Source organism: Chiloscyllium plagiosum, unplaced genomic scaffold (genome assembly GCF_037043375.1).
Source record: "Chiloscyllium plagiosum isolate Xiang-an unplaced genomic scaffold, Cpla_swu_hap1 HiC_scaffold_53X, whole genome shotgun sequence".
In the NCBI taxonomy this organism is placed as follows: Eukaryota; Metazoa; Chordata; class Chondrichthyes; order Orectolobiformes; family Hemiscylliidae; genus Chiloscyllium; species Chiloscyllium plagiosum.
Genome location: NW_028270191.1, coordinates 8,303,559 through 8,329,907, shown reverse-complemented (window position 1 = coordinate 8,329,907; position 26,349 = coordinate 8,303,559). Strand labels below are relative to the sequence as shown.

Sequence of the window (26,349 nt, the reverse complement as noted above, 5' to 3'; positions counted from 1 at the left end):
CCAGTTCCCTAAGGTCTCAGGAATCCTACCTGACCAAATGTAGTTGTCCTTATTCCAATAAACCTCCTTGTTATCTAAGAACAGCCTCTTCTGGAGATACTCTTCAATGGTGTATACTCGAACTCTTAGCACCAGATAGGCCCAACACAAAGCAAGGACAAAGGAGGGTTTGCAGGAGCGAATCACCTCAAAAACCCTCACCCAGTACCACACACCAACAGAGATGGCAAATCCCACAAGGTGCCAGGAGTGGTCATCTGGGGAAATGCCACAGCTAACAGCTCAGGGCAGTGCTGAAGGAATGTTTGTTGTCAGAGATGAGATAATAGGGAGATGGTGCTGTATCAATAATGAAAAGGCCCAGGCTGACGCTGTGAGGACATGGGTTCAATTCCCACTACGATAGCTGGTGGAATTTATACTTTCTTTTATTCATTCATGGGATGTGGGTGTCACTGGCTAGGCCTTGTTTACTGCCCATCCCTAATTGCCCAGAGGCAGTGAAGAGTCACTCTCATTGCTGTGGGTCTGGAGTCACATGTAGGCCAGATCAGGTAAGGATAGCATTTTCCTTCGCTAAAAGGCATTAGTGAACCAGATGGGGTTTTCCAACAATTGGCAATGATTCATGGTCATCATGAGATTCTTAATCCCACATTTTCTTTTAAGTGAATTCAAACTCTTCCCATCTGCCATGGCAGGATTTGAACCTGAGTCCTGGGAACATTAGCTAAGTTTCTCGATTAATGGGCTAGTGAAAATGCCACTAGGCTATCACCTCCCCTAATTTAGTTATTAAACTCTGGAAGTGAACGTCTCTGTAACAGTGACCACAAAACTATCAGTGATTATATAAACAAAAATCCTGCTTCATTCGTGCCGTTTAGGGAGGGAAATCTGCCGCCCTTATGAGCTATAAGGAGAGGCTAGAAAAACTCAGGATGTTTCCTCTGGAATGGCAGAGGCTGAGGGGGAGACTCGATTGAAATCTATACAACAATGAGGTGCAGAGATAGGGTTGACATTCAGAATCTTTTTCCCAGAGTTGAGATGTCTAATACATTTAAGGTGAGGGGGGAAAGCTCAAAGCAGATGTGAGGGACAAGTTTTTTAACACAGAAAGTGGTACGAGTGTGGAACATGCTTCCAGGGTGGTGGTGAAGGCAGATACGATAGGGGCATTTAAGAATCTTTAAAATAAGCGCATGAAAATGCAAGGAATGGAGGGATATGGACCAAGGGCAGGCAGAAGGGATTCGTTTAATTTGGTGTCATGTTTGGCACAACATCGTGGGCTGAAGGGCTACATTCTATGTACCCGGTCTGGCCTATCCATGACTCCAGACCCATTGCATTGTGGTTGACTCTTAACCGCCCTCTGAAATGTCCAAGTGAGCCTCTCAGTTCAAAGGCCAACAAACACTGGCCTTGCCAGTGATGCCTGCATCCCACAAAAGTGAAATGATGTGATGTCTGTTTGTCTCGGGTGAAGATTCCCACTGAAGAGTAGGAGTGTTCTCCACCAGTGTCCAGGCCAACAACAATCTATCAAATGACAGGACAAAGCAGATGGCCTGGTCACAATCTCATTGCTCCTTGTGGGACCTTGCAGATTGCTGACACTTCAGCAGTACCTTATTGGGTCTGAGGTCATGGGAGGTGCAACACAAAATGGAAATGACTCATTTACCTTTTCATCTCAAGTCATCGAATTGTACGAGTTACTAAACTGGGAGGTAATCTGCAGTAAAGAGGACGTGATGGTGGAGCGTTATGTCAGAGGAAAGATAACATGAGCTAGCAAATATTGTTTAAAACAGGATATGAATGTGGTGCTGTGACCACAAACAGCAGCCATGACCTTATTGGAACAGGCTTGAGAGGCTGAGTGGCCCACTCCTAAATCCTATGTTTAGTTCAGCCTAGTGCCCAACATCATCTTCCTGTAAAGTACACCAGCGTCATTAATTGTCTGAAAAGTCGTTTATGGATGCAACTTATTCTTGGGAGAGCTGCTACTCATATGGAGAAAAATAAATTGATATAATCCAACAAGTAACCTGGCCTACAGTTCTCTGCTTCTGTGCTGAGTCTCTCCAAAAAAACAGTAAAAACAGCAAGAGTCACGACAATGTGCAAATATCTACTGCCTTTACCAAAGAAAATCATCCCAGGGCATCTGGGACCAGAGGGCATGATCTCAGAATAAAGGGGCACCAATTTAAGATGGTGATGAGGAGGAATTTCTTCTCTGAGGGGTTGAGAATCTTTGGAGCTCCTTACTGCAGAGAGCTGTGGGGGCAGAGCCCTTGTGTATATTTAAGGCTGAGACAAATAGAATCGTGATCAGTCATGGAATCCAACGGTTAAGGGGAAAGGGCAGGATACTGAATGTGAGGGATGTTGGATCAGCTATGCTTCTATGGAATGGTGGGGGGGGGGGGGGGTGTGGAGGGGAGGGTAGGCTCCAGGGGCTGAATAGCCTACTCCTGGTCCTATTCCTTATGGTCTTACCTCAACAAACTTGATGTGGAACCACAAACAGAGAGTTGACCGAAAGCTTGGTTTTAAAAAAGGAAGAAGAGTGCGAGAGGTTTGGTGACCAAAGTGAAGCAATGGAAATCAGAGGATGCTCCAGAGGCCAAAATTAGAGGTTATCTCAGTGGGTTGAAATCATAGAATCCCTATAGTACTGACAGAGGCTATTGGGCCCATCACATTTGCACTGACCCTCCAAAGAGCATCCCACACTATCCCTATAACCCCGCATTTACCATGGCTAACCCACCTAGTCTGCACACTATGGGTAATTTAGCATGGTCAATCCACCTAACCTACACATCTTTGGACTGTGAGAGGAAACCCACACAGACACGGGGAGAACACACAAACCCCACACGGACAGTTGCACGAGGGTGGAACTGAACCCAGCTCCCTGGCACTGTGAAGCAGCAGTGCTAACCACTCAGCCACTGTGCCATCTGGGCTCTGGGGCTGATTATAGAAATAGAGGCATGAGGGAGTTGAAAACAGGCAGGAGAATTCTGTAATCAAGGCATTGCCATGGTAGCTCAATGGGCATGGGGGAGGGGAATGTGAGATTGGGACTGGGATGCAGCAGAGCTTGACAGGAACTGAGATTTGCACAGGGGTCAGGATAGAAGGCTGGACAATGATAGAACAACAGGGCCCAGAAATATCCCCTTGTAAGTTTGGTGATTGCCGTACCTCTAACAGAGTGGTGTCCTGCTCAGCTTTCTTCGAATACTTCAAGAAATCCTGGGGAGCAAAGAGAGAAAACAGATAACGCACGGGTTGCAAAATCTGTGTGAGCAAGATAAATACTATCGAACAATGGAGTGATTACATTCGCATGCCAATCGAACAGACAGAGCAGACTCGTTAGGGATAGAGGAAATTCTGGTGTGAGCAGGAGCCAACAATTTACCCATGCTTAGTTCAAGACCCCAAATTTCTCTCTAATAGTAAGAATGGTAATGGGGATTCTGTGAAGTTAATCTTGCTGAAAGGCCAATTAGTGACCTTGCACTAAATCACCCAGGCCTACTCCAACCTCCAAAAACAGAATAGCACTGACTGAGGGGGGGCAGAATGGCGAGTGGTAGTGTCCCTGCCTCTTGACTAGACAGCCCAGGTTCAAGTCTGACCTGTTCCAAAGGTACACAAAAATATCTGAGTGAGGAGACTGGGCAGTAGCTGGGATGCATGGAAGGGGAACTGGTTCATATGAAAAAAAAACTTGGCAAAACTGAGATAAGAGAGTGTACCACACACAGTAAGCATCAGGGAATGCCAAGGGCTCATGTCCCCATTAGTGTGGAGCCTATCTATTTTGGTGATGTTGCCTAGCTGTGCTGAAGTTTGCAACAGGGGAGTCAATTCAATCGCAAGTTTCCAGTTATAGGTCAGTTCACAAGATGCTGGGTAGCCCATACTGGGAAGGGTTGTTCTTCTGGGAGCTAGCAACAGTCCAACACAGAGGAATCTCAATTATTCGAATTTTGGATTACCCGAAGATCTCAAAGTCCTGACAGAAACATTACATCAAAGAGGTGTTTCAACACTGTTTGCGTCTTTTGTTTACAATGATTAAAGATGAACCCGGCTTACTGAAATGCTCCCGAGAACAGTCCTGGACATCGATGGAAGCCCAGGCACTGTCTCCAAATGACTGACCTCCCGCCCTTTCTCTCTCTCTCTTCCCACACTTTCCCAGGAGTTGTACACACGGATGTACCCTAAACCCCCCCTTCCCCAAATAATCTCTCCAACAGGGCAGAGGTGGAACCTGTCAAAAAGCTGCAGTAAAAAGTTGTGTGCTTGTGTGTGTGTGTATGTTTGTGTGTGTGTGTGTGTGCGCATGCGCGTGTGCTATTTAGAGACTCACCCCTCAAAGGCAGCAGCAGTCTAACTGTCCAGTCCGGCTGCCCGGGGGAGGAGTGGGGGGGTGGGTGATGGTTGGTGGTGCTGCCGGGGGTGGGGGAGCATAGGGATGAGTAGGCCGGGTCGGATGTGGGGTAGGGGTGCGGACGGGGGTAGAGGCAGACAGTGGGGGGCAGGGGCTCCTGCGTGGTATGCTGCTGCCTAGTCACCTGAACACGGAGCAGATTTAGCAAGTGCTCACTCTGTCAATCCCATTAAACTGATGGGGTGGGAGGTGCTAGAGGCTTCAGCAATGCTGCAGCTCCCTTACACACAAGTGTGTGTCTGCTCAGAAACAAACCCTGAGACAGAGAGAGGGAGCAAGGCAGGCAGAGAGAGGAAATAGGCAACTCCAGAAAACTACAGGCCCCAGAGGAGAGGCAATGAATCATTAACCGAATTAGATTAGTAATCTAATTAACCGAATAATCAATTACCTGAATGAAATAGTGCCTGCCCATCTCATTCGGATAATCGAGGTTCCTCTGTAATGGGCTACGGAAACATTAAGTATGAGCTAACAGCAGTGTTGGCCTGCAGTGATAGTGTTGGAGTTTCTCATTGTTGCAACTTTGGTAGAAACCTCTCAGCAAAACCCCAGAGAAACTGGGCAAAGGCTGTTAATGGAGGACAATGTCTGGGACCAGTTGGCAATCTGCTGATCTTATTCATTTCAAAATGCTACCAGTGCATTTTAAGGGTGAAAGTCCAGGGGGAGATGACACAAAAAGAGGCATTCTCTAGAATTTAGGAAGTTAAGGGGTGAATTGATCCAAATTTTCATCACACAAAGGCCTACAGATGGGATTAATGGAGTAAAACTACTTCTGTTGGTTGGGGTGTCTAGGACTAGAAAGCAGAGTCAAAAAATTAGAACCATTTCTTCATACAATAATGGGCACTTGTACAAAAGGAATCGGCAATGTTAATTTTCGTATCAATTGGATATATCAAATTAGCAAAGGTAGCTTTGAGGGTGAGTTTATTTGGGAAGAGTTCCTTAAAACAATATGTTGTGAAACCAACCAGGAATGTGCTACTCTGGTAAAGTGCCATGAAACAGGATTAATAAATGATGTCAGAGTAAAGGATCCTCCAGAGAAGGGGCATCACAGTGTGATAGAATTTCACATTCAGTTTGAGGGTGAGAAACCTGGGTCTGAAACTAGTGCCTTGTACTGAAATAAAGGTAGTTACAGCAAGACGGAGACACAATTGGCTGAAGTGGAATAGAGAAATAAAGAGTAAAAGCTAAGATGGCAGAGACGTGGTGGCAGACATTTCAGGCAATATTTCATAACATCTCAATTCAGATATATTCTTTTGAGAAAGAAAGGCTCTATGAGGAAGATTAACCATCCCTGGTGAACTAAGGAAGTTGAGGACGGGATGAAATTGAAAGAAGGGGCAAAGACCAGTTGTAGTCTCAAAGATTGGGAACATCTTGAACAACAGAAAAGCAAATAAAACAAAACAAAAGCGGGGGGAAGTTAGATGATGAGACTAAACTAGCAAGGAAAATGTAACCAAACAGTAAGCATTTCTACAAGTATAGAAAAAGTAAAAGAGTAGCTAAAGTAATCATTGTTCCCCTTAGAAGATGAAGCTTTGGGGATTAATAGCAGGGGACACAAGATGACAGAGATTTTGAACAAGTATCTTGTATTTGTCTTCATGGTAGAAGACACTAAAAGCATCCTAAAACTAACTGAAAATCAGGGAAAAGAGGAATTTAAACTATCTTTATCACTTGCGAAAAACCTAATAGCTGACAAGTCCCCTGTCCTGATAGTCTTAAAACAAGTGGATATATTGGGTTTAATCTTTGACAGTTCCCGAGGTTCAGGAAAGATCCCAATGGATTGGAAAACTGCCAAAGTTATACTCCTATTCAAGATAGGAGGGATACAAAGTCAATTAGACTAACATCAGTCATTGGGAAAATGCCAGAATCCATTATTAAGGGGGTAAGAGCATGTCACTTTGAAAACCATAACACAATCAGGGAGACCCAACATGGTTTTATGAGAGGATAATTGTATTTGACAAACAGAGTCCTTTGACGATGTGACAATTAGGGTGGATAAAGGGGAATCAGTTGGATTGCGAAAAGGCATTCAATAAGGTGCCATATAAAAAAACAAGTTCCTGCATAAAGATAAGAGCCCATGGTGCTGGAGCTAAGATACTGGTGTAGATAGAGACTGGCTAACTGACCAGAAACAGAGAGTCAGGATAATTGGAACATCTGTGAAGAAGGGAGTGCTGTAGGGATTTGTGCTGGGGCCTTAACCACTTGCATCCAAATTAATGACGTGGATAATAAGACAGAGTACATGGTAGCCAAATTTGCTGATTCAAAGACAGGTAGTTGTGAGGAGGAAACAAAGAGTCTGTAAAAGGATATGAGGAGGTTAAGTGAGTGCGCAACACCTTTGAAAATTGAATATTTTGTGGAGATATCTGAGATTATCTACTTTTATAGGAAACATCGAGAAGCAAAATATCGTTTAACTGGAGAGAGACTGCAGAATGCTGTGATACAGAGGGATCAGGGTATATTAATACATAAAAAAGTCAGCATACAAGTACAGCAATTGATTGAGAAGATAAATAGAATGCTGTCCTTTGTTTAATAGGGGTTGGAATATATAAGTAGGGAAATGTTGCTCCAATGTATGGGACATTGGTGAGACCGCACCTATTGCATATAGTTGCAGTCTCCTAGTTTTGAGATGCAGATTTGCATTGGAGGTAGGTCAGAGTAGGCTCTCTTGACTGACTTTTTGGATGAAAGGCTTTGTTTTGAGGAAAGATTGAGCTGATACTTATGGGAGTTTCAAAGAATGAGAGGTGATCCTATTGAAACATATAAGGTACTGGGGGGAGTGGGGGGGGGAGGGCAGGAGGTTAGACGGGGTAGATGCTGAGAAGATGCCTCTCCTTGTAGCAAAACCAAGAACTGAGGGGAATAAAGAGTTGCCCGTTCTCCACTGTAGATAGCCCTGGGTCAATGAATCAAGTATGAGATAGACAAAGTCTAACTGTTGAACTATAGGAAGAGTTAAGAATCATTGTGACATTGAGGTTTAGGTTGTGTTGAATGGCAGAGCAGGCTTAAGTGCTGCCAGGCCTATTCCTGCTCCTACTGAAATCCTTTGCTCAAAGGCTAGCAGAAGGTTTGAACTCTCTTCCCCAAGTGGTAATTCAAGCTAGACCAACTGAGAGATTGGCAGATTTTTGTCAACCATAAGGTGTTAAGGGATATGGGAAAAAGCTGTTCTGTGGAGTTAGGTCACAGATTAGCCTCACGCTGATCTCTTTGAATGGTGGAACAGCCTTGAGAGGCTCAAATGGCCAACTTGTGTTAGAGGCTGGGTGAATTGGCAGGATAATACTGATAAGTTGAGATGAATTAGAGGCGGGGGACCCTTGTGTCGAACCAGATAGACCAGAAGGGCCTAAGGCTTGCTTCGATATGGTACATTTGAAGATGCCTCAGTAAAAGCACGACAAAATGGTATTTCATTTTACATCACTTCTTCTGTTCAAATACAGCAATACTCAACTGTTCTATGACAGAAAAAGAACATGCTTGAATCTGGAAAATGAAGGTTCAGAAGGTATCCCTTATCTCAAAGGCACAAATGAATGACATTTTCTTTCACATTGCAAAAAGTCTACAAATTCACATGCAATGGCTCTCATGAGGAACACATACAGATCCCTCACTTGCTGGAGTCGGGTTACGAACTGTGTGTGCATATCTTCCTGGAGAATTTGTCATGTGACCTGTAGACTTTCAATCGTCTCACCCAGTCAAACAGTTTCCCTCCCTCACCCCATCAACCCCTCTCAAAGTGTTCCAGGAGAGCATCCCAAACGCACACACACACACACACACACTTGACCACCTGCACTGTTCACAGTTGCGTCCAGGAGTCTCCAGGAGAGTTGTGGAGCTGCAGGAGTTTGTACGACAAGATGAATTGAGCTCGGTGCAAACAGCTCTGCTGGGATGGCTTCTAACACAAGCCGCAAGTTTTATTTGCCACAAGCAGTGGGGTTTGCATTTAAGGGGCCGAAGGAGAATGCAGGGCCCTCTGGGTCATTCTGCGAGGCCAATCAGCAACGGAAACCACAAGCATGTGCGCTGTGTGACGCCTTTGGGAAAGTGTCGCTCTTTTCAGCTCGTTAACATTTCTGTAAACAGCCCAGTGGCATTACTGCAGCCATGTGCTCAATTGTGCGGCCGCTTTAGCGCATTCAAACTCCCAAGGTCCAAAGAGTAAAATTGCGCGCTGCAGAGTGCCAGTCGCAACTCACAAGAAATCAGACACAGCCCAACGTTTATACAGATTTAGCGATCTGGGCAGCCCCTGGGCACAGCAAGTAGCGCCTCCCTGCTTCAGTAGATGAGGAAAATTGTGGCAGGACTGTCTTGCAGGGGTGGCACTTCTAGTAGTTGAGAAAAATGGGCACTAGCAGAGGAGAACCAAAGTTAATTCAGGCAGATATAAGGTTACATAAGAACAGAATTAACTAAAGCTGCTGCAAACCACACACAACTCCAAATGCATTCTGACCAATAATTATCCTTAGTACCACATCTTTGTTGCTGGGATCAATGGAGTTGCTACTTTGGATAGGTGGTAAAAGGCATTTGGACAAAATACACAGATCAGCTAAGGAATGGCAGAAGGACTTTAATGTAAACCACGACAAACATCCCCTCACAAAACACTGTTTATTTGTCAGTAGGCCCGGGCATGAACAGACTGCTCCCCACCTTCAATAGAAGCTGGTACTTCATGATTCTCTGAACGGGTTTGATAAGTAAGTCATTCAGCTGAAGCCTGTGGCCTAGTTGCTGCTTCAGCTCCTGAAAAAACAAGGACAAAACGTTACTTTGGCAGGCCGATCGGCCTTAGGTCTCCCTAAGTATCATTACCCACCAAAATTACCACACAATGGCGCACCATATTCTCTGCATGAAACTGCTGACTTGATGCCTTTTCACATGAATTTCACACTCAGATCAGTGTAGTGTGTCAATACGGGGAGTGATAGCTAGTCACCCAGAAACTAAAGCTCCCTCAACCTACTCTGCTTTAAGTTTAAACCCATTTCCCATATCAGTCCTCCTTACAGCCCATAAGGGATGGTTTATTTTGAACTGGTTGCTGTCAGATTAATTGCCCCAGACTTGCACCCACAATTTTTGTCAAATCTTTACAATTGGCAGTGAAAATGGAGCCTGCAAAGGACTCAGAGCCACCCCTCCAGAGATGAAAAGGTGACGAGCAAACCACCTTGCCATCTGGTCTCCCTATTTATGAAGAGATGCTCGAGGGCATGTTACTGTTGAATTTAATCCAAGCACTGTGCGTGCAATGTCAAACCGAAATGAAAGGGCACTCACTTCAAAGTAGGTGTCGATGTACTCGGAGACGATATGCTCTGATTTAGGTTTATTCTGGCAATAAACCACGTACATGTGTAACCGTCTTTCCTGGAAAATAATACATGTTCATTCTACTTGAGAATTAACGGCAGACAAGAACACACCATACAGGCCCCACACCGTCCTCTTATAACACACACTGAGCATCTTCACTGCTGTCTGTCCCTGAAATGCTCTTTCTCCAGCCACTAAGCTCGCGTCTGTATCAAAGCACACACTATCTGAGGAGCCAACGGCAACGTAGCTGTAGCAAGTTGTGCGGGCCACTTTGCCAAGCTAATGCCAAAGCCCCCTGGCTTCATGAGGGGCAACTGGCGCATGAATAACACTGCTGAGTGTGCCACTGCCACTGATATCACCGGTTCAATGGGAGGACGGAGAGAGGCAGTTTGGAGCATTTGAGGCTGTGTCCTTTGATCATAAGCTGCTGGAGTGTTTCCCCCTCAGCATCAACCGATGGTATACCAGGCCTGGTAGCCTGTGATGAATGCAGGAGACGGGAACTTATTGTGCCACAACAGGGGGCACAAGAGACATTCTGACTCGAGGAAATTGTTTTTAAAGAAAAACAGAGACGAGGGGGCAAAGGAATGGCAGGGTTTCCTGCACTTTGTGATGAATACAAAAGATAAATAACCAAGACTGAAGAATCGTTGATGTCTGTGGTCCCTCAACCTTGTGAACCCAAGAGCTGTGAACTGAACAAAAGGTGGACTTTGTCTTAATTTAAAAAATTAATATTGGTGCCAGAAGATGACAACTTAAACACTTCTCATTGTATTTTTTTTTAAAAACACAAGTGCACATCCTGGAAGGCCAAAGCTTTGAGACTGCCAATGCTTAATGCCACTCTGCTGTAGGTTATTTCCAGAGAGATATCAATTGATTTATTTTAAATGGGTTCTATTAAAAGAACTGTACCAAGGTGGATGAAGCAACTGTCCCTGACTCTCACACAGGCTAACTGCAAGATGTTTGATGTTTAAGCTGCATAGGAATAACAGGGGCACAGAGACACCATTCAGTCCCTTAAATCTGTTCCTCTGCTCAATGGGATCATGGCCAGTCTGTATCGGAATGCCATCTCCTCACATAAGTGACCTAGCTGATACCTGCAAAAGACAAAGTGCAATGAAGGGTCATTAGTCTGACCCCTGGGATGTTCTGTGAGGAGACAGCGAGGTGTATTCTCTGTGGTTTAGTTCAGTGAACTCATTGACACTCCCAAAATTCTGACAGGCCTTGACAGAGAAGATGCAGTCCTCCACCCAGCTGTGGACGGTCTAGAACCAGGGGACGTAGGCTCAGAATAAGTGGCAGCTTTTTCAGACTGAGGTGAGGAGACATTTCTTCACCCAGAAGGTGGTGAATCTTTAGAACTCTCCACCCCAGAAGGCTGGGGAGGCTCAGTCATCGCGTATATTCAAGACAGAGATTGATAGAGTAAAGGTATCAAGAGATAGTGCAAGCAAATGGACTTGAGGTAAGAAAATCAGCCATTGTCCATTTGAATGGTGTTGCTGCCTTACAGAGTTCATACAGCAAGGAAACAGACCCTTCAGTCCAACCAGTCCATACCAACCATAATCCCAAACTAAACTATTCGCACCTGCCTGCTCCTGGCCCATCTCCCTCCAAACCTTTCCATTTCATGTACTGTATCCACATCCACCACTTCCTTAGGAAGTTAAATCTTCCTCCTCTCAGTTTAAAAATGTGTCCCCTAGTCTTGAAATCCCCCCAACTAGGGAAAAGATACCTGTCATTCACATTATCCATGCCCCTCATGATTTTATCAACTCCTATAAGGTCACCCCTCAACCTTCTCAACCTCCAATGAAAAATGCCCCAGCCAATCCAACCTCTCCCCTTAACTCAGTCCCTCCATACCCGGCAACATTCTGGTAAATATCTTATGAACCCTCTCCAGCTTAATAATATCCTTCCTGTAACAGAGCGACCAGAACTGGGCACAGTTCTCCAGAAGAGGCCTCACCAATGTCCTGGACAACCACAACATGACGTCCCAACTCCTACACTCAAAGGACTGAGCAATGAAGGCCAGTGTGCTACACACCTTCTTAACCCCCTGTCTATATGTGATACAAACTTCAAAGGATGATGTTCCTGAACCCCAGGTCTCTCTGTTCTACAACACTACCCTACTCTTAACTGTATAAGTCCTACCCTTGTTTGTTTTACCAAAATGCAATACCTCACATTTATCCAAATTAAACTCCATCCGTCACTCCTCAGCCCATTGACCCAGCTGATCAAGATCTCTTTGTAATCTTAGATAACCTTCTTCACTGTCCACTGCACCACCAATATTGGTATTGTCAGCAAACATACTGACCATGCCTTCTATATTGACATCCAAATCATTTATATAACTGACAAAGAACAGTGGACTCAGCACCGATCCCTGTGGAACACCGCTGGTCACAGGTCTCCAGTCTGAGAAACATCCTCCACCACCACCCTCTGTCTCCTAACATCAAGTTTTGTGAGACACAATTTCCCTCGCACAACACCATGCTGACTACGCCTAATCATTCCTTGCCTCTCCAAATGCATGTAAATCCTATCTTTTAGAATCGCCACCTACAACTTACCCACCCCCAAAGTCAGACTCACAGGTCTATCATTATCAAACTTCTCCTTACATCACTTCCTAAACAAAGGCACAACATCAGCCACTCTCCAGTCACCTGACCCGTATTCATAAATGGAGTCATAAGAGTCGAGATGTACAGCACAGAAACAGACCCTTCGGTCCAACCTGTCCATGCTGACCAGATATCCTAACCTAATCTCGTCCCATTTGCCAGCATTTGGCCGCATATCCCTCTCAACCCTTCCTATTCATGTACCAATCAAGAAACCTTTTAAATGCTGTAATTGTACCAGCCCCCACCACTTCCTCTGGCAGCTCATTCCATACACCCACCACCCTCTGCGTGAAAAAGTTGCCCCTTAGGTCCCTTTTATATCTTTCCCCTCTCACCCTAAACCTATGTCCTCTAGTTCTGGACTCCCTGACCCCAGGGAAAAATACCTTGTCTATTTACCCTATCCATGTCCCTCATGATTTTGTAAACCTCTATAAGGTCACTTCTCAGCCTCCAACGCTCCAGGGAAAACAGCCCCAGCCTGTTCAGTCATAGGTCACATTTTCCAACTCATTACTAATGATAGATATTTCTGCAAGGCTTGATGGTCTGAATGGCCTCCTCCTGCACCTGTTTCTTATGTTACTGTAATTCGACGCATACAGTACGTTGGCCTCTGACGACTCATAGAATCATTATGGAATCCTTATAGTGTGGAAGCAGGCCATTTGGCCCATCGAGTTCACACTGACCGTCCAAAGAGCATCCCACCTAGACCCAATCTCCTACCCTATCCTTATCACTATGGGACAACTTAGCATGACCAATCCATCATAACCTGCTCATCCTTGGGCACTATGGGACAATTTAGCATGGCCAATCCACCCTAACCTGCACATCACTGGACACTATGGGACAATTTAGCATGGCCAATCCACCCTAACCTGCACATCCCTGGACTCGATGGGACAATTTAGCATGGCCAATCCACCCTAACCTGCACATCCCTGGACACTATGGGACAATTTAGCATGGCCAATCCACCCTAACCTGCACATCCCTGGACACTATGGGACAATTTAGCATGGCCAATCCACCCTAACCTGCACATCACTGGACACTATGGGACAATTTAGCATGGCCAATCCACCCTAACCTGCACATCCCTGGACTCGATGGGACAATTTAGCATGGCCAATCCACCCTAACCTGCACATCCCTGGACACTATGGGACAATTTAGCATGGCCAATCCACCCTAACCTGCACATCCCTGGACAGTATGGGACAATTTAGCATGGCCAATCCACCCTAACCTGCACATCCCTGGACATTATGGGACAATTTAGCATGGCCAATCCACCCTAACCTGCACATCCCTGGACTCGATGGGACAATTTAGCATGGCCAATCCACCCTAACCTGCACATCCCTGGACACTATGGGACAATTTAGCATGGCCAATCCACCCTAACCTGCACATCCCTGGACAGTATGGGACAATTTAGCATGGCCAATCCACCCTAACCTGCACATCCCTGGACTCGATGGGACAATTTAGCATGGCCAATCCACCCTAACCTGCACATCCCTGGACAGTATGGGACAATTTAGCACGGCCAATCCACCCTAGCCTGCACACTACGGGACAATTTAGCATGGCCAATCTATCTAACCTACACATCTTTGGACTGTGGGAGGAAACTGCAGCACCCGGAGGAAACCCACGCAGACATGGGGAGAATGTGCAAACTCCATACAGACAGTCACCTGAGGCTGGAATCGAACCCGGTCCCTGGCGCTGTGACCAGTTGATGGTGGTTTATTAATTTACAAAGGCTATGGAATGTGAGCTGCTGATGCTGGAGGTCCCAGTCCCAGCCGTTGGTCAGGGGGCTTGATGACAACATTCTTGGCTGCCGAAAACATATCATCTCCTGGCCACAGGCAGACCTGCAGTACCGCTCAGGGAGACCTCAGAGGGAGGACAGGACTGGAACTACTCCCCGCCCCCTGGTTGAAGTTCAGCACTCCAGCAGATGTAATTGTTTCCCATTCGGATCTCTTGGGACGACCTTTCAAATGATGGATGCTCCGGTTCAAGTAGGAAGTTGTGTCACAGCTCATGTGTTTCCATGGCAATTCAGCGAAGGGGCAGAAGCATTTGAAGTTGACTTGCAGAGTCATCGGGATGCACAGCATGGAAACAGACCCTTCAATCCAAATTATTTATGCCGACCAGATATCCTAAATTCATCTAGTCCCATTGCCACTATTTGGCCCACATCTCTTCCTATTCATATACCCATCCAGATGCCTTTTAAATGCTGTAATTGTACCAGCCTCCACCACTTCCTCTGGCAGCTCATTCCATACACGTACCCCCCTCTGCGTGAAAGAGTTGCCCCTTAGGTCTCTTTTATATCTTTCCCCTCTCACCCTAAACCTATGCCCTCTAGTCTTGGAGTCCCCTACCCTGGAGAAAAGATCTTGTCTATTTATCCTATCCATGCCCCTCATGATTTTATAAACCTCTATAAGGTCATCCCTCAGCCTCTGACGCTCCAGGGAAAACAGCCCCAGCCTATTCAGCCTCTCCCTGTAGCTCAAACCCTCCAATCCTGGCAACATCCTTGTGACTCTTTCCTGAACCCTTTCAAGTTTCACAACATCCTCCCTATAGTAGGGAGTCCAGAATTGAACACAGTATTCCAAAAGGGGCCTAACTAATGTCCTATACAGCCACAACATGATCTCCCAACTCCTATATTCTGAGCTAGATGGGAAACACAATGGAAGATGGGCACACATCCCCTAGACACATTCAGTCATATTTGCCACCCACTCCCCAAAACCCTCCCGAACAACAGTAATTGACCTCAGGGTTCCGGAGGGAGGTGCCATTGAGCACAGGTCAATAGGAAGCCTATCATCAAGTTCTCCACCTGTATACCCAGTCCTTTCTTTTGGATGAAATGATTCTAACTCTTCTTACCATCATTTATTTGAATGTCATGGCTGGGGTTTTGGGTCGGGGCACCAACATCCGACTTTCCCTCATTTGGCCAATTAGTGGTCGTAAGTCACGCTTGTTGTCTAATTAAGGATGGTGCCTGGGCTCTTGAAATTGGGGAAGGCATATGGAGGCCCTTGAACACGGAAGGAGCTGCTGCCTGGCATTGCAGGGAAGGGACAGAGAAGGCCACCATCACCTTGAGGAGCCATCTCAGTATACAGTCTCAGCTGCTGGATATCCATTGTGGAGAGGGGGGGGTCTAGAATATAATTTTACCTATTTTAATTGGGCATTCTGTCTCTGTTTCTACCTCGGGTGGGAGGAGCAGAATTGGGTTGGCAAACTAGGGGCACTGACCATACTGCAAAGTTACGCACTTGCCCATTCTATCCATGCCTTTCACAACCTTATAAACTTCTATTAGGTCGCCCCCTCAAGCTCCTGCGTTCCAGTCTATCCAACCTTTCTTCCTAGCTAAAACTCCCCCCTACCAAGCAATATCTTTGTAAACCGTTTCTGTACCCTCTCCAGAGCATCCACATCCTTCTGGTTGTGTGGTGACCAGAACTGGACACAATATTCCAACTGTGGCCTAATTAAAGTTCTATAAAGATGCAGCAGAACTTGTCTATCCTTATACTCAATGCCCCTTCCAATGAAGGGGAGCATGCCATAGGCCTTTTTTACTCCCTTATCTCCCTGCGCTGTGACCTTCAGTGATCTGTGGACCTGGACACCCAGATTCCTCTGCATCTCATACTCCGAAGGATTCTGCCTTTCACTGTATAATTTCCACTTGTACATGACTTTCCAAAATCCATCACCTCACACCTGTCTGGATTAAACTCCATCTGCCATTTTTCAGTCCATGCCTCCACCTGATCTATATCCTGCTGTATCCTCTGACAATCCTCCTCACTATCCGCAACTCCACCAATCTTTGTATTGTCCGCAAACTTACTAATTAGACCAGCTCTGTTTTCTTCTAAATCATTTGTGTAGACCACGACCAGCACTGACCCCTGTGGAACACCACTAGTCACAGCCCTCCATTACGAAAAGCATCCTTCCACCGCTACCCTGTCTCCTATGACTAAGCCAGTTCTGTACCCATATTGCCAGCTCACCCCCCCGATACCATGTGACTTCACTTTTTGGATCAGTCTGCTATGAGGGACCTTGCCATAGGCTTTACTGAAGACCATGTAGACAACCGCTTTTTCCTCATCAATCATCTTCGTCACCTCCTCAAAAAACTCAATCGAGTGAGGCACGACCTCCCCTGCACAAAACCATGCTCTGTTATATTCTCAAAAGGGCTCTGCCAGTCTCCATAAGCAAGATTTTAAAAAATTCATTCATGGGATGAGGATGTTACTGGCTAAGCCAGCATTCATTGCCCATTCCTGAGAGCAATTAAGAGTTAACCTCATTGCTGTGGGACTGGAGTTACTTGTGGGCCAGACCAGGTAAGGATGGCAGTTTCCTTCCCGAAAGGACAGTAGTGAACCAGATGGGGTTTTCCAACAATCGACATTGGATTCATGGTCATCATTAGACTCTCAATGCCAGATTTTTAGTGAATTCAAATTCCACTGCCTGCCGTGGTAGGATTCAAACCTGGTTTCCCAGGACATTACCTGGGAGGTGTGAGGTGATGGATTTAACAGTACAGTAATAATACCACTAGGCTATCTCCTCCCTAATCTATCACCTATAAACTCAAGTCTGCTTTTTTAAGTGATGTTGGTCAAGTGTTAACCAGTAAGCAGGAGGAAAATCACTGTGCTTCAACAAAATAATTGCATGAGATTTTGTTTGCTGACCTGAGAAGGCAGATACGGTCTTAGTTCAGGTTTGCATGCCTGACAGAACATCTTTCCTAAGCACTGGAAGAATCAGCTCAGACTTTGTATGTGTTACTGGAATGGGACTCCATCTTCTGACTCAAAGCCATAAGTGCCTACCAACTGAGCCATGGTTGACACTGAGATGATCATGGAACTTAAAAACAAATGGATCACAGCATTCCTGACCAATCAAATGTGATTGTGCCCTACACTGGGATCACTACCAAAAGGATTCGGCAGTTTCTGAACCCCAGAAATAGGAATAAGAGACCATTATGCCCCTCAGACTTGATCTGTCATTCGATACGATCATGGCTGACCAACTCCACTTTCCCGCCTGCTCCTTTGAGCTACTGGGAGATCAAAATTCTGTCTTTCTTGGCTTTAACTGTGAGTGATGGAGCATCTACAACCCTCTGAGGTAGAGATGTGTGAAAACTCAAAACCTTCTGAAGGAAGAAATGTCTCCTGAACTCAGCCCAAAATGATCGTCCCCTTACCTTGAGACTAGTTCCCACCCCCCTCATCCCTGTGTGTTCTTGATTCTCCAGCCGGGGGCAACTTCTCAGTACTGACTCCGTCGAAGCCCTTCAGAATCAAGCCTGCCTCAATGAGATCCCTGCTCATTCTGCTCCACCGCACAGACCATCAACCCAGTTTACTCAGACTCTCACCATCGCTTCTTATATCGAGGATCAATTGAATGAATCTTTGCTACACCACCTCTGATACAAGTAGATCCCTCTTTAGATACAGAGATAAGAATGTGGCCCCTGACCCACCCCAATAAAAGTAGATCCCTCCTTAGATACAGAGATCAGAATGTGGTCCCTGTCCCACCTTCGATACAAGTAGATCCCTCCTTAGATACAGAGATCAGAATGTGGTCCCTGTCCCACCCCCGATACAAGTAGATCCCTCCTTAGATACAGAGATCAGAATGTGGTCCCTGTCTCACCCCCAATACAAGTAGATCCCCCCTTAGATACAGAGATCAGAATGTGGTCCCTGTCTCACCCCCAATACAAGTAGATCCCTCCTTAGATACAGAGATCAGAATGTGGTCCCTGTCCCACCTTCGATACAAGTCGATCCCTCCTTAGATACAGAGATCAGAATGTGGTCCCTGTCCCACCCCCGATACAAGTAGATCCCTCCTTAGATACAGAGATCAGAATGTGGTCCCTGTCTCACCCCCAATACAAGTAGATCCCCCCTTAGATACAGAGATCAGAATGTGGTCCCTGTCTCACCCCCAATACAAGTAGATCCCTCCTTAGATACAGAGATCAGAATGTGGTCTTTCACGAAACAGGGCTTAACTTAACAGGGCTTTTAACTAAATGGGGGATGGGGAGGGAGGGGGGTTAGGGCTCAGTTATCGTGGAAATTAGTAAATCTGAATTAAAGGAGGAGGTGAGATTGCGGAACTCAGCAGAGGTTATTAAAATCTCCAGCACAGACAGAAATAGGACCGAGTGCATGGAAAGTGTTAGCAATCAAACTTCAAGCACACTAGACAAACTAATGACAACGAGAAGTGGGACGGTTAATACAGGTCTGAAGGTGTTATATATGAATGCACATAGTATAAGGAATAAGGTAAATGAGATTGTGGTGCAGATCAAAATTGCGTGCTAAGACGTGGTGGACATCACAAAGTCGTGGCTGCAAGGGGTTCAGGATTGGGAGCTGAATATTCAAGGATATACATCCTATTGAAAAGTTAGGGAGGTGGGCAGAGGGGGTGGGGTTGCCTTATTACTAAGAAATGAAACAAAGAAGGGTCAGATGCTGTAGAATGCTATGTGGGTAGAATTGAGGAACCACAAAGGTTAAAAAAATGATACTTGGAGTTATGTACAGGCCTCCAAATAGTAATCAGGAGCTAGGGCACAACATACACCAGGCGATAGAAAACATATATAAGAAAGGCAAAGTTACAGTGATCATAGGGATTTCCATATGCAGGTGGACTGGGGAGTGGATTGCAAGATAACGACTTTGTGGAATGTCTATGAGATGGCTTTTTGGAGCAGCTTATGTTGGAGCCCACTAGGGAACAAGCAATACTGGGTTTAGTGTTGTGCAATAAGGCAGACTAGATAAGAGAGCTTAAGGTGAAGGAACCCTTAGGAGGCAGTGATCATAGGGTGATTGAATTTACTCTGCAATTTGAGAGGGAGCAGACAGAATCAGAGATAATAGTATTACAGTTGAATAAAGGCAACTACAGAGGCAAGAGGGAGGAGCTGGATAGAGGGAGAGGAGCCCAGCAGGAAAGACAGTGGGACAGCAATGGCAGGGATTTCTGGGAGTAATTCAGGAGAGACAGCAGAGATTCATCCCGAGGAGAAAGAAGCATAATACAGGGAGGATGAGGCAATCATGGCTGACAAGGGAAGTCAGGGATAGCATAAAAGCAGAAGCATTAATGTGGTGAAGGGCAGTGGGAAACCAGAGGATTGGGAAGCTTACAAAGACCAACAGAGAGCAACAAAAAAAGAAATAAGGAGGGAGAAGATTAAATATGAGGGTAAGCTAGCCAGTAACATAAAGGAAGACTAAGAGTTTCTTTAGATATATAATGGGCAAAATAGAGGCAAAAGTGGAGATTGGGCTGTGGAAAATGACACTGGAGAGAGAGTAGTGGGGAACAAGGAAATGGCTGAGGAATTGATAATTACTTTGTATCAGTCTTCTCGATGGAAGACATGAGTAATATCTCAAAAATTCAAGAGAGTGAGGGGGCAGAGGTGAGTATGGTGGCCCTCGCCAAGGAAAAGGTGCTAGAAAAACTGAATGGCCTGAAGGTGGATATATCACCTGGACCAGATGGACTACACCACAGAGTTCTAAGGGAGTTAACTGAACAGATAGCGGAGGCATTAGTGGTGATCCTGCAGGAATGACTAGAATCAGGGAGGGTCCCAGAGAATGGAAAATCACTAACGTAACATCCTGTTTCAAAAAGGGTGTAAGGCAAAAGATGGAAAATTACAGATTGATTAGCCTAACCTCAGTCATGGGTAAGATCCTGGAATCTATTGTGAAGGATGAGAATTAGACTCCCTACTGTGCAGAAACAGGCCCTTCGGCCCAACAAGTCCACACCAACCCTCCAAAGAGTATCGCCCCAAACCCATCACTCTACATTTACACCTGACTAGGGCACCTAACGTACACATCCTTGAACACTACGGGCAATTTAGCATGGCCAATTCAGCTAACCTGCACATCAGTGGATTGTGGGAGGAAAGCGGAGCAAACCCAGGCAGACACGGAGAGAATGTGCAAACTCCACACAGACAATCACCCTCGGCTGGAATTGAACCTGGGTCCCTGGTGCTGTGAGGCAGCAGTGCTAACCACAGAGCCACAGTCGCACCCTTAATACGTCTTAAGACTTCTGAACACTTGGAAGGATATGGTAAAATAGGGCAAAGTCAGCATGGTTTCATCAAGGGGAGGTCATGCCTGACAAATCTGCTAGAATTCTTTGAGGAAGTACCGAGCAGGTTAGACCAAGGAGAGCCAATGGATGTTATCCACCTGGACTTCAAAAAGGCCTTGGACAAGGTGCTGCACAGAAGGCTACTGAGTAAGATAAGGGCCCATGGTGTCAGAGGAAAGGTGCTGGTATGGATAGATGATTGGCTGTCAGACAGAAAGCAGAGAGTGGGGATAAAAGGTTCCTTCTCAGGATAGCAGCCGGTGACAAGTGGTGTTCCACAAGGTTCAATCTTGGGACCACAACTTCTCACTTTATACATTAACAATCTCGATGAAGGAACTGAGGGCATTCTGGCTACGTTTGCAGATGATACAAAGATAGGTAGAGGGACAGGTAGCGTTGAGGACGTGGGGAGGCTGCAGAAGGATTTGGACAGGGTAGGAGAGTGGGCAAAGAAGTGGCAGGTGGGATACAACATGGGAAAGTGTGAGGTCATGCACTTTGGTCAGAAGAATAGAGGCATGGACTATTTTCCAAAGGGGGAGAAAATTCAGAAGTCTGAAGTGCAAAGAGACTTGGGAGTTCTAGTCCCGGATTCTCTCAAGGTAAACCTGCAAGTTGAGTCAGTAGTCAGGAAGTAAATGCAATGATGGCATTTATTTTGAGAGGACTTGAATATAAAAGTGGGGATGCACTTCTGAGGCTCTATAAGGCTCTGGTCAGACCACATTTGGAGTATTGTGCGCAGTTTTGGACCCTATATCTCAGGATGTACTGGCCCTAGAACAGAGGTGGTTCACAAGAATGGTCCCAGGAATGAAAAGCTTAACATATGAGGGACGTTTGAGAACTCTGGGTTTATACTCGGAGTTTAGAAGGATGAGGGGGGATCTAATTGAAACATATAGAATACTGAATGGCCTGGACAGAGTGGATGTTGGGGAGATGTTCCCATTGGTAGGAGAGACTAGGACCCAAGGGCACAGCCTTAGAGTAAAGGGAATGGAGATAAGTAGAAACTTCTTCAACCAGAGAGTGGGGAATCTATGGAATTCATTGCCACAGAAGGCTGTGGGGGCCGGGTCATTGAGTAGATTTAAGACAGAGATAGATAGGTTCTTGATTACCAAAGGGATCAAGGATTACGGGGAGAAAGCAGGAGAATGGGGTTGAAAAACATATCAGCCATGATTGAATGGCGGAGCAGACTTGATGGGCTGAACGGCCTAATTTCTGCTCCCATGGTCACTGTCCGACCTCCGATACAAGCAAAATCACTCCTTAGATACAGAGATCAGAATGTGGTCCCTGCCTCACCCCCGATACAAGTAGATCCCTCCTTAGATAGAGATCAGAATGTGGTCCCTGTCCCCCCCTCCGATACAAGTAGATCCCTCCTTAGATACAGAGATCAGAATGTGGTCCCTGTCCCACCCCCCGATACAAGTAGATCCCTCCTTAGATACAGAGATCAGAACGTGGTCCCCGTCCCACCCCCCGATACAAGTAGATCCCTCCTTAGATACAGAGATCAGAATGTCGTCCCTGTCCCACCCCCCGATACAAGTAGATCCCTCCTTAGATACAGAGATCAGAATGTGGTCCCCTTCCCACCTTCAATACAAGTAGATCCCTCCTTAGATACAGAGAACAGAATGTGGTCCTTGTCCCAACCCCGATACAAGTAGATCCCTCCTTAGATACAGAGATCAGAATGTCGTCCCTGTCCCACCCCCCGATACAAGTAGATCCCTCCTTCGATACAGAGATCAGAATGTGGTCCCCGGCCCACCCCCGATACAAGTAGATCCCTCCTTAGATACAGAGATCAGAATGTGGTCCCTGTCCCACCCCCCGATACAAGTAGATCCCTCCTTAGATACAGAGATCAGAATGTGGTCCCCGGCCCATCCCCGATACAAGTAGATCCCTCCTTAGATACAGAGATCAGAATGTCGTCCCTGTCCCAACCCCGATACAAGTAGATCCCTCCTTAGATACAGAGATCAGAATGTGGTCCCCGTCCCACCCTCCGATACAAGTAGATCCCTCCTTAGATACAAAGATCAGAATGTGGTCCCCGTCCCACCCTCCGATACAAGTAGATCTCTCCTTAGATACAGAGATCAGAATGTGGTCCCCGTCCCACCCCCGATACAAGTAGATCCCTCCTTAGATACAGAGATCAGAATGTGGTCCCCGTCCCACCCTCCGATACAAGTAGATCTCTCCTTAGATACAGAGATCAGAATGTGGTCCCTGTCCCACCCCCGATACAAGTAGATCCCTCCTTAGATACAGAGATCAGAATGTGGTCCCCGTCCCACCCCCCGATACAAGTAGATCCCTCCTTAGATACAGAGATCAGAATGTGGTCCCTGTCCCACCCCCCGATACAAGTAGATCCCTCCTTAGATACAGAGATCAGAATGTGGTCCCTGTCCCACCCCCCGATACAAGTAGATCCCTCCTTAGATACAGAGATCAGAATGTGGTCCCTGTCCCACCCCCCGATACAAGTAGATCCCTCCTTAGATACAGAGATCAGAATGTGGTCCCTGTCCCACCCCCCGATACAAGTAGATCCCTCCTTAGATACAGAGATCAGAATGTGGTCCCTGTCCCACCCCCAATACAAGTAGATTATTCTCTAAATATGGAGATCGGAACAGGACTGTGCACAGTATTCCAGATGTGATCTCAGCAAATCCCCATCTAATAGTAGTAAGTAAATAGATCCTTGTTGGTCAGGGGGTTCAAGGGTTATCAGGAGTTAGCAGATGGGTAATGTGGAATTCAATACACTAATCAATCAGCCTTGATCTTGCTGAGTGACAGAGCAGGATTGAGGGGCCAAATAGTCTATTTCGGCTCCTATTTTGTACGTTTGCATGTTCATAAGGATTGCAGTCTATTAAACGATTTATAACTGCACGGACAGTGGGTGAGACTGGGTTGGTTGTACTAAAAGCAACCCATGTCATGACAAGACCAGATGTGGGGTGGGAAAACCATGGAAGGATGGAATCAGGCTGTAAAAGTATTGAACTCAATGTTGAGTCCTCGGACTCAACTCATTCCCACTCACTCTCAGCTGGTTTACTTTCAGCACAGATTATCCATTCTCTGCTACCCTCAGCTCTCAGTATCACTTATTCAGCTTCTCCTGTCATGTCTGCCACACATAATTCACCTTTTCCCTATTTGTCAGTGCATTGAGTACAGGAGTTGGGTGGTCATGTTGTGGCTGTACAGGACATTGGTTCGGCCACTGTTGGAATATTGTGTGCAATTCTGGTCTCCTTCCTATCGGAAAGATGTTGTTCAACTTGAAAGGGTTCAGAAAAGATTTACAAGGATGTTGCCAGGGTTGGAGGGTTTGAGCTACAGGGAGAGGCTGAACAGGCTGGGGCTGTTTTTCCTGCAGCGTCGGAGGCTGAGGGGTGACCTTATAGAAGTTTATTAAATCATTAGGGGCATGGATAGGGTAAATAACAAGGACTTTTCCCTGGGGTGGGGGAGTCCAGAACTAGAGGGCATAGGTTTAAGGTGAGAGGGGCAAGATTTAAAAGAGACCAGAGGGACAACGTTTTCACGCAGAGGGTGGTACGTGTATGGGATGAGCTTCCAGAGGAAGTGGTGGAAGCTGGTACAATTACAGCATTTAAAAGACATCAGAATGGGAATATGAATAGGAAAGGTTTAGAAGGAGAAGGGCCAAGTGCTGGCAAATGGGACTAGATTAGTTTAGGATATTTGGTTGCATGGATGAATTGGGCCGAAAGGTCTGTTTCCGTGCAGTACATCTCTATGACCCTATGCCAGAGGAAGTGATGGAGGCTGGTACAATTACAATGTTTAAGAGGCATTTGGATGGGTATATGAATAGGAAGGGTTTGGAGGGATATGGGCCGGGTGCTGGCAGGTGGGACTAGATTGGGTTGGGATATCTGGTCGGCATGGACGGGTTGGACCTAAAGGTCTGTTTCTGTGCTGTACATCTCTATGACTCTATTGCTCTCTCTGGGCTCCACCTCCACCTTTCTGCTCTCCTCTTGTTCCCAGTCTATACTTCAGCATAAATATCATTTTTTCCTTGCTTTTATCCTTTCTGATGAAAAGTCATCAGTCTCAAAACATTAACTCTGTTTTCATCCCACCGATGCTGCCAGACCTGCTGAGTTTCACCAACAATTTCTGTTTTTGCTTCACATTTTCCAGACCACTTTTGGTTTGGTTCAGTCTACATGAAGAGTGCAGTCCCCCATGACTTTTAAATCATCTTTGTTACAAACCCAAACAATTTATTGCTTAATGCCCTTTCAAATGGCATAACCATTCAGAGCCCGATAACCTGCCTCCACCATCATTTTCTGACCTTGTTATTCTTAAATCTCTACCCATACTGGTCTGAGGAAGGGTCATTCAACCCCAGATGTTAACTCTAATTTTGCTTCACAGATGCTGCCAAACCTGCTGAGCTTTTCCAGCAATTTCTGCCTTTGTTTCTGATTCTGCTTCCTGACTGAGTTAAGACTCTTTCTTACAAACATCCTGATGCCATCTTTAGGATCAGGGCTATCTTTTCATCCTTTTCCATTCTGCTTGTCTTTTTGAAATGTTGTTTACTCTGAAATATTTATTTTCCAACTTTGGTCCCCTTGTAACCATGTTTCTGTAATGACAATTAGATTGAAATCTTTCATTTCTGTTTGTGCGAATGCTCCACATATTCTGATAATATTACTTCAATTTTTATTTATTGCTATCCCCTGGATGGAAAATCCTATTTGATGCACTATGACCATTGCAGACTTAGTTCCTCTCTATTACTCTGCACCCACACTAATGTACTCTCCTAGAGCCTTGGCTTTGATGTTTGTATTTATAAATTTGCTTTCACCCCAAGTACCCCTTCATCCAGGAGAAGATGTCCATAATCCTGGCAGCAGGCAGGCAACACAGCCTTCGAGGTTCACAGTCTCATCGATCCTGCTAAATATACTGAATATCCCTTCAACAACTGCATTCCTCCTCTGACTGGAGTGGCTCTTTGCACAATGGTGCTGTCCCCAGTTTACTCAATCACCCTGTAGTCCCAGCTCTCGTCCGCACAGGGAGCAAGACCCTCCAAGCTGTTGGACAATTCCAGGGCCTGAGGTTCCTTCAGTGCTATCTCTGGACCCTGAGCTGTCTTTCTTACTGTTTACACCAGCCTCAGCCAGACCCTGACCAAATCAGAAGCACCCAGCCTAAGCCTGGGACTGTCTCCTGGAATAAAATCTCCAGGTCACTTTCTCCATTCCTCGATGCATTGCAGTGTCCGAAGTTCAGACTCTAGCTCATCACCTCAGTGCTCAAAGTCCTTGAGCTATAAACCCTTACTCCGGGTGTGGTTGGGTGGTTCACTTTGGTGTCCAGCAGCTCCCACATCCTACAGCTACAACACATCACCCACTGCTCTTCCACCTCCATCGTGCTTTATTTAATTAATCCGGTTCTAGGTTCAAA

General features: G+C 45.9%; 1 protein-coding gene across 4 annotated transcripts in view; it reads right to left on the bottom strand.

Moving 5' to 3' along the window:
- Nucleotides 1-26,349, bottom strand: part of LOC122543389 (rho guanine nucleotide exchange factor 25-like) — a 373,207-nt gene that overhangs the window by 19,964 nt on the left and 326,894 nt on the right. For all 4 annotated transcript variants that reach the window (XM_087985590.1, XM_043682070.2, XM_043682071.2 and 1 more), the window contains 3 exons: nt 9,866-9,955; nt 9,233-9,325; nt 3,229-3,279 (listed from right to left, as the gene is read on the bottom strand). In XM_087985590.1, the coding sequence (XP_087841716.1) occupies nt 3,229-3,279; nt 9,233-9,325; nt 9,866-9,955 (234 nt within the window). The remainder of the gene's footprint in view (nt 1-3,228; nt 3,280-9,232; nt 9,326-9,865; nt 9,956-26,349) is intronic.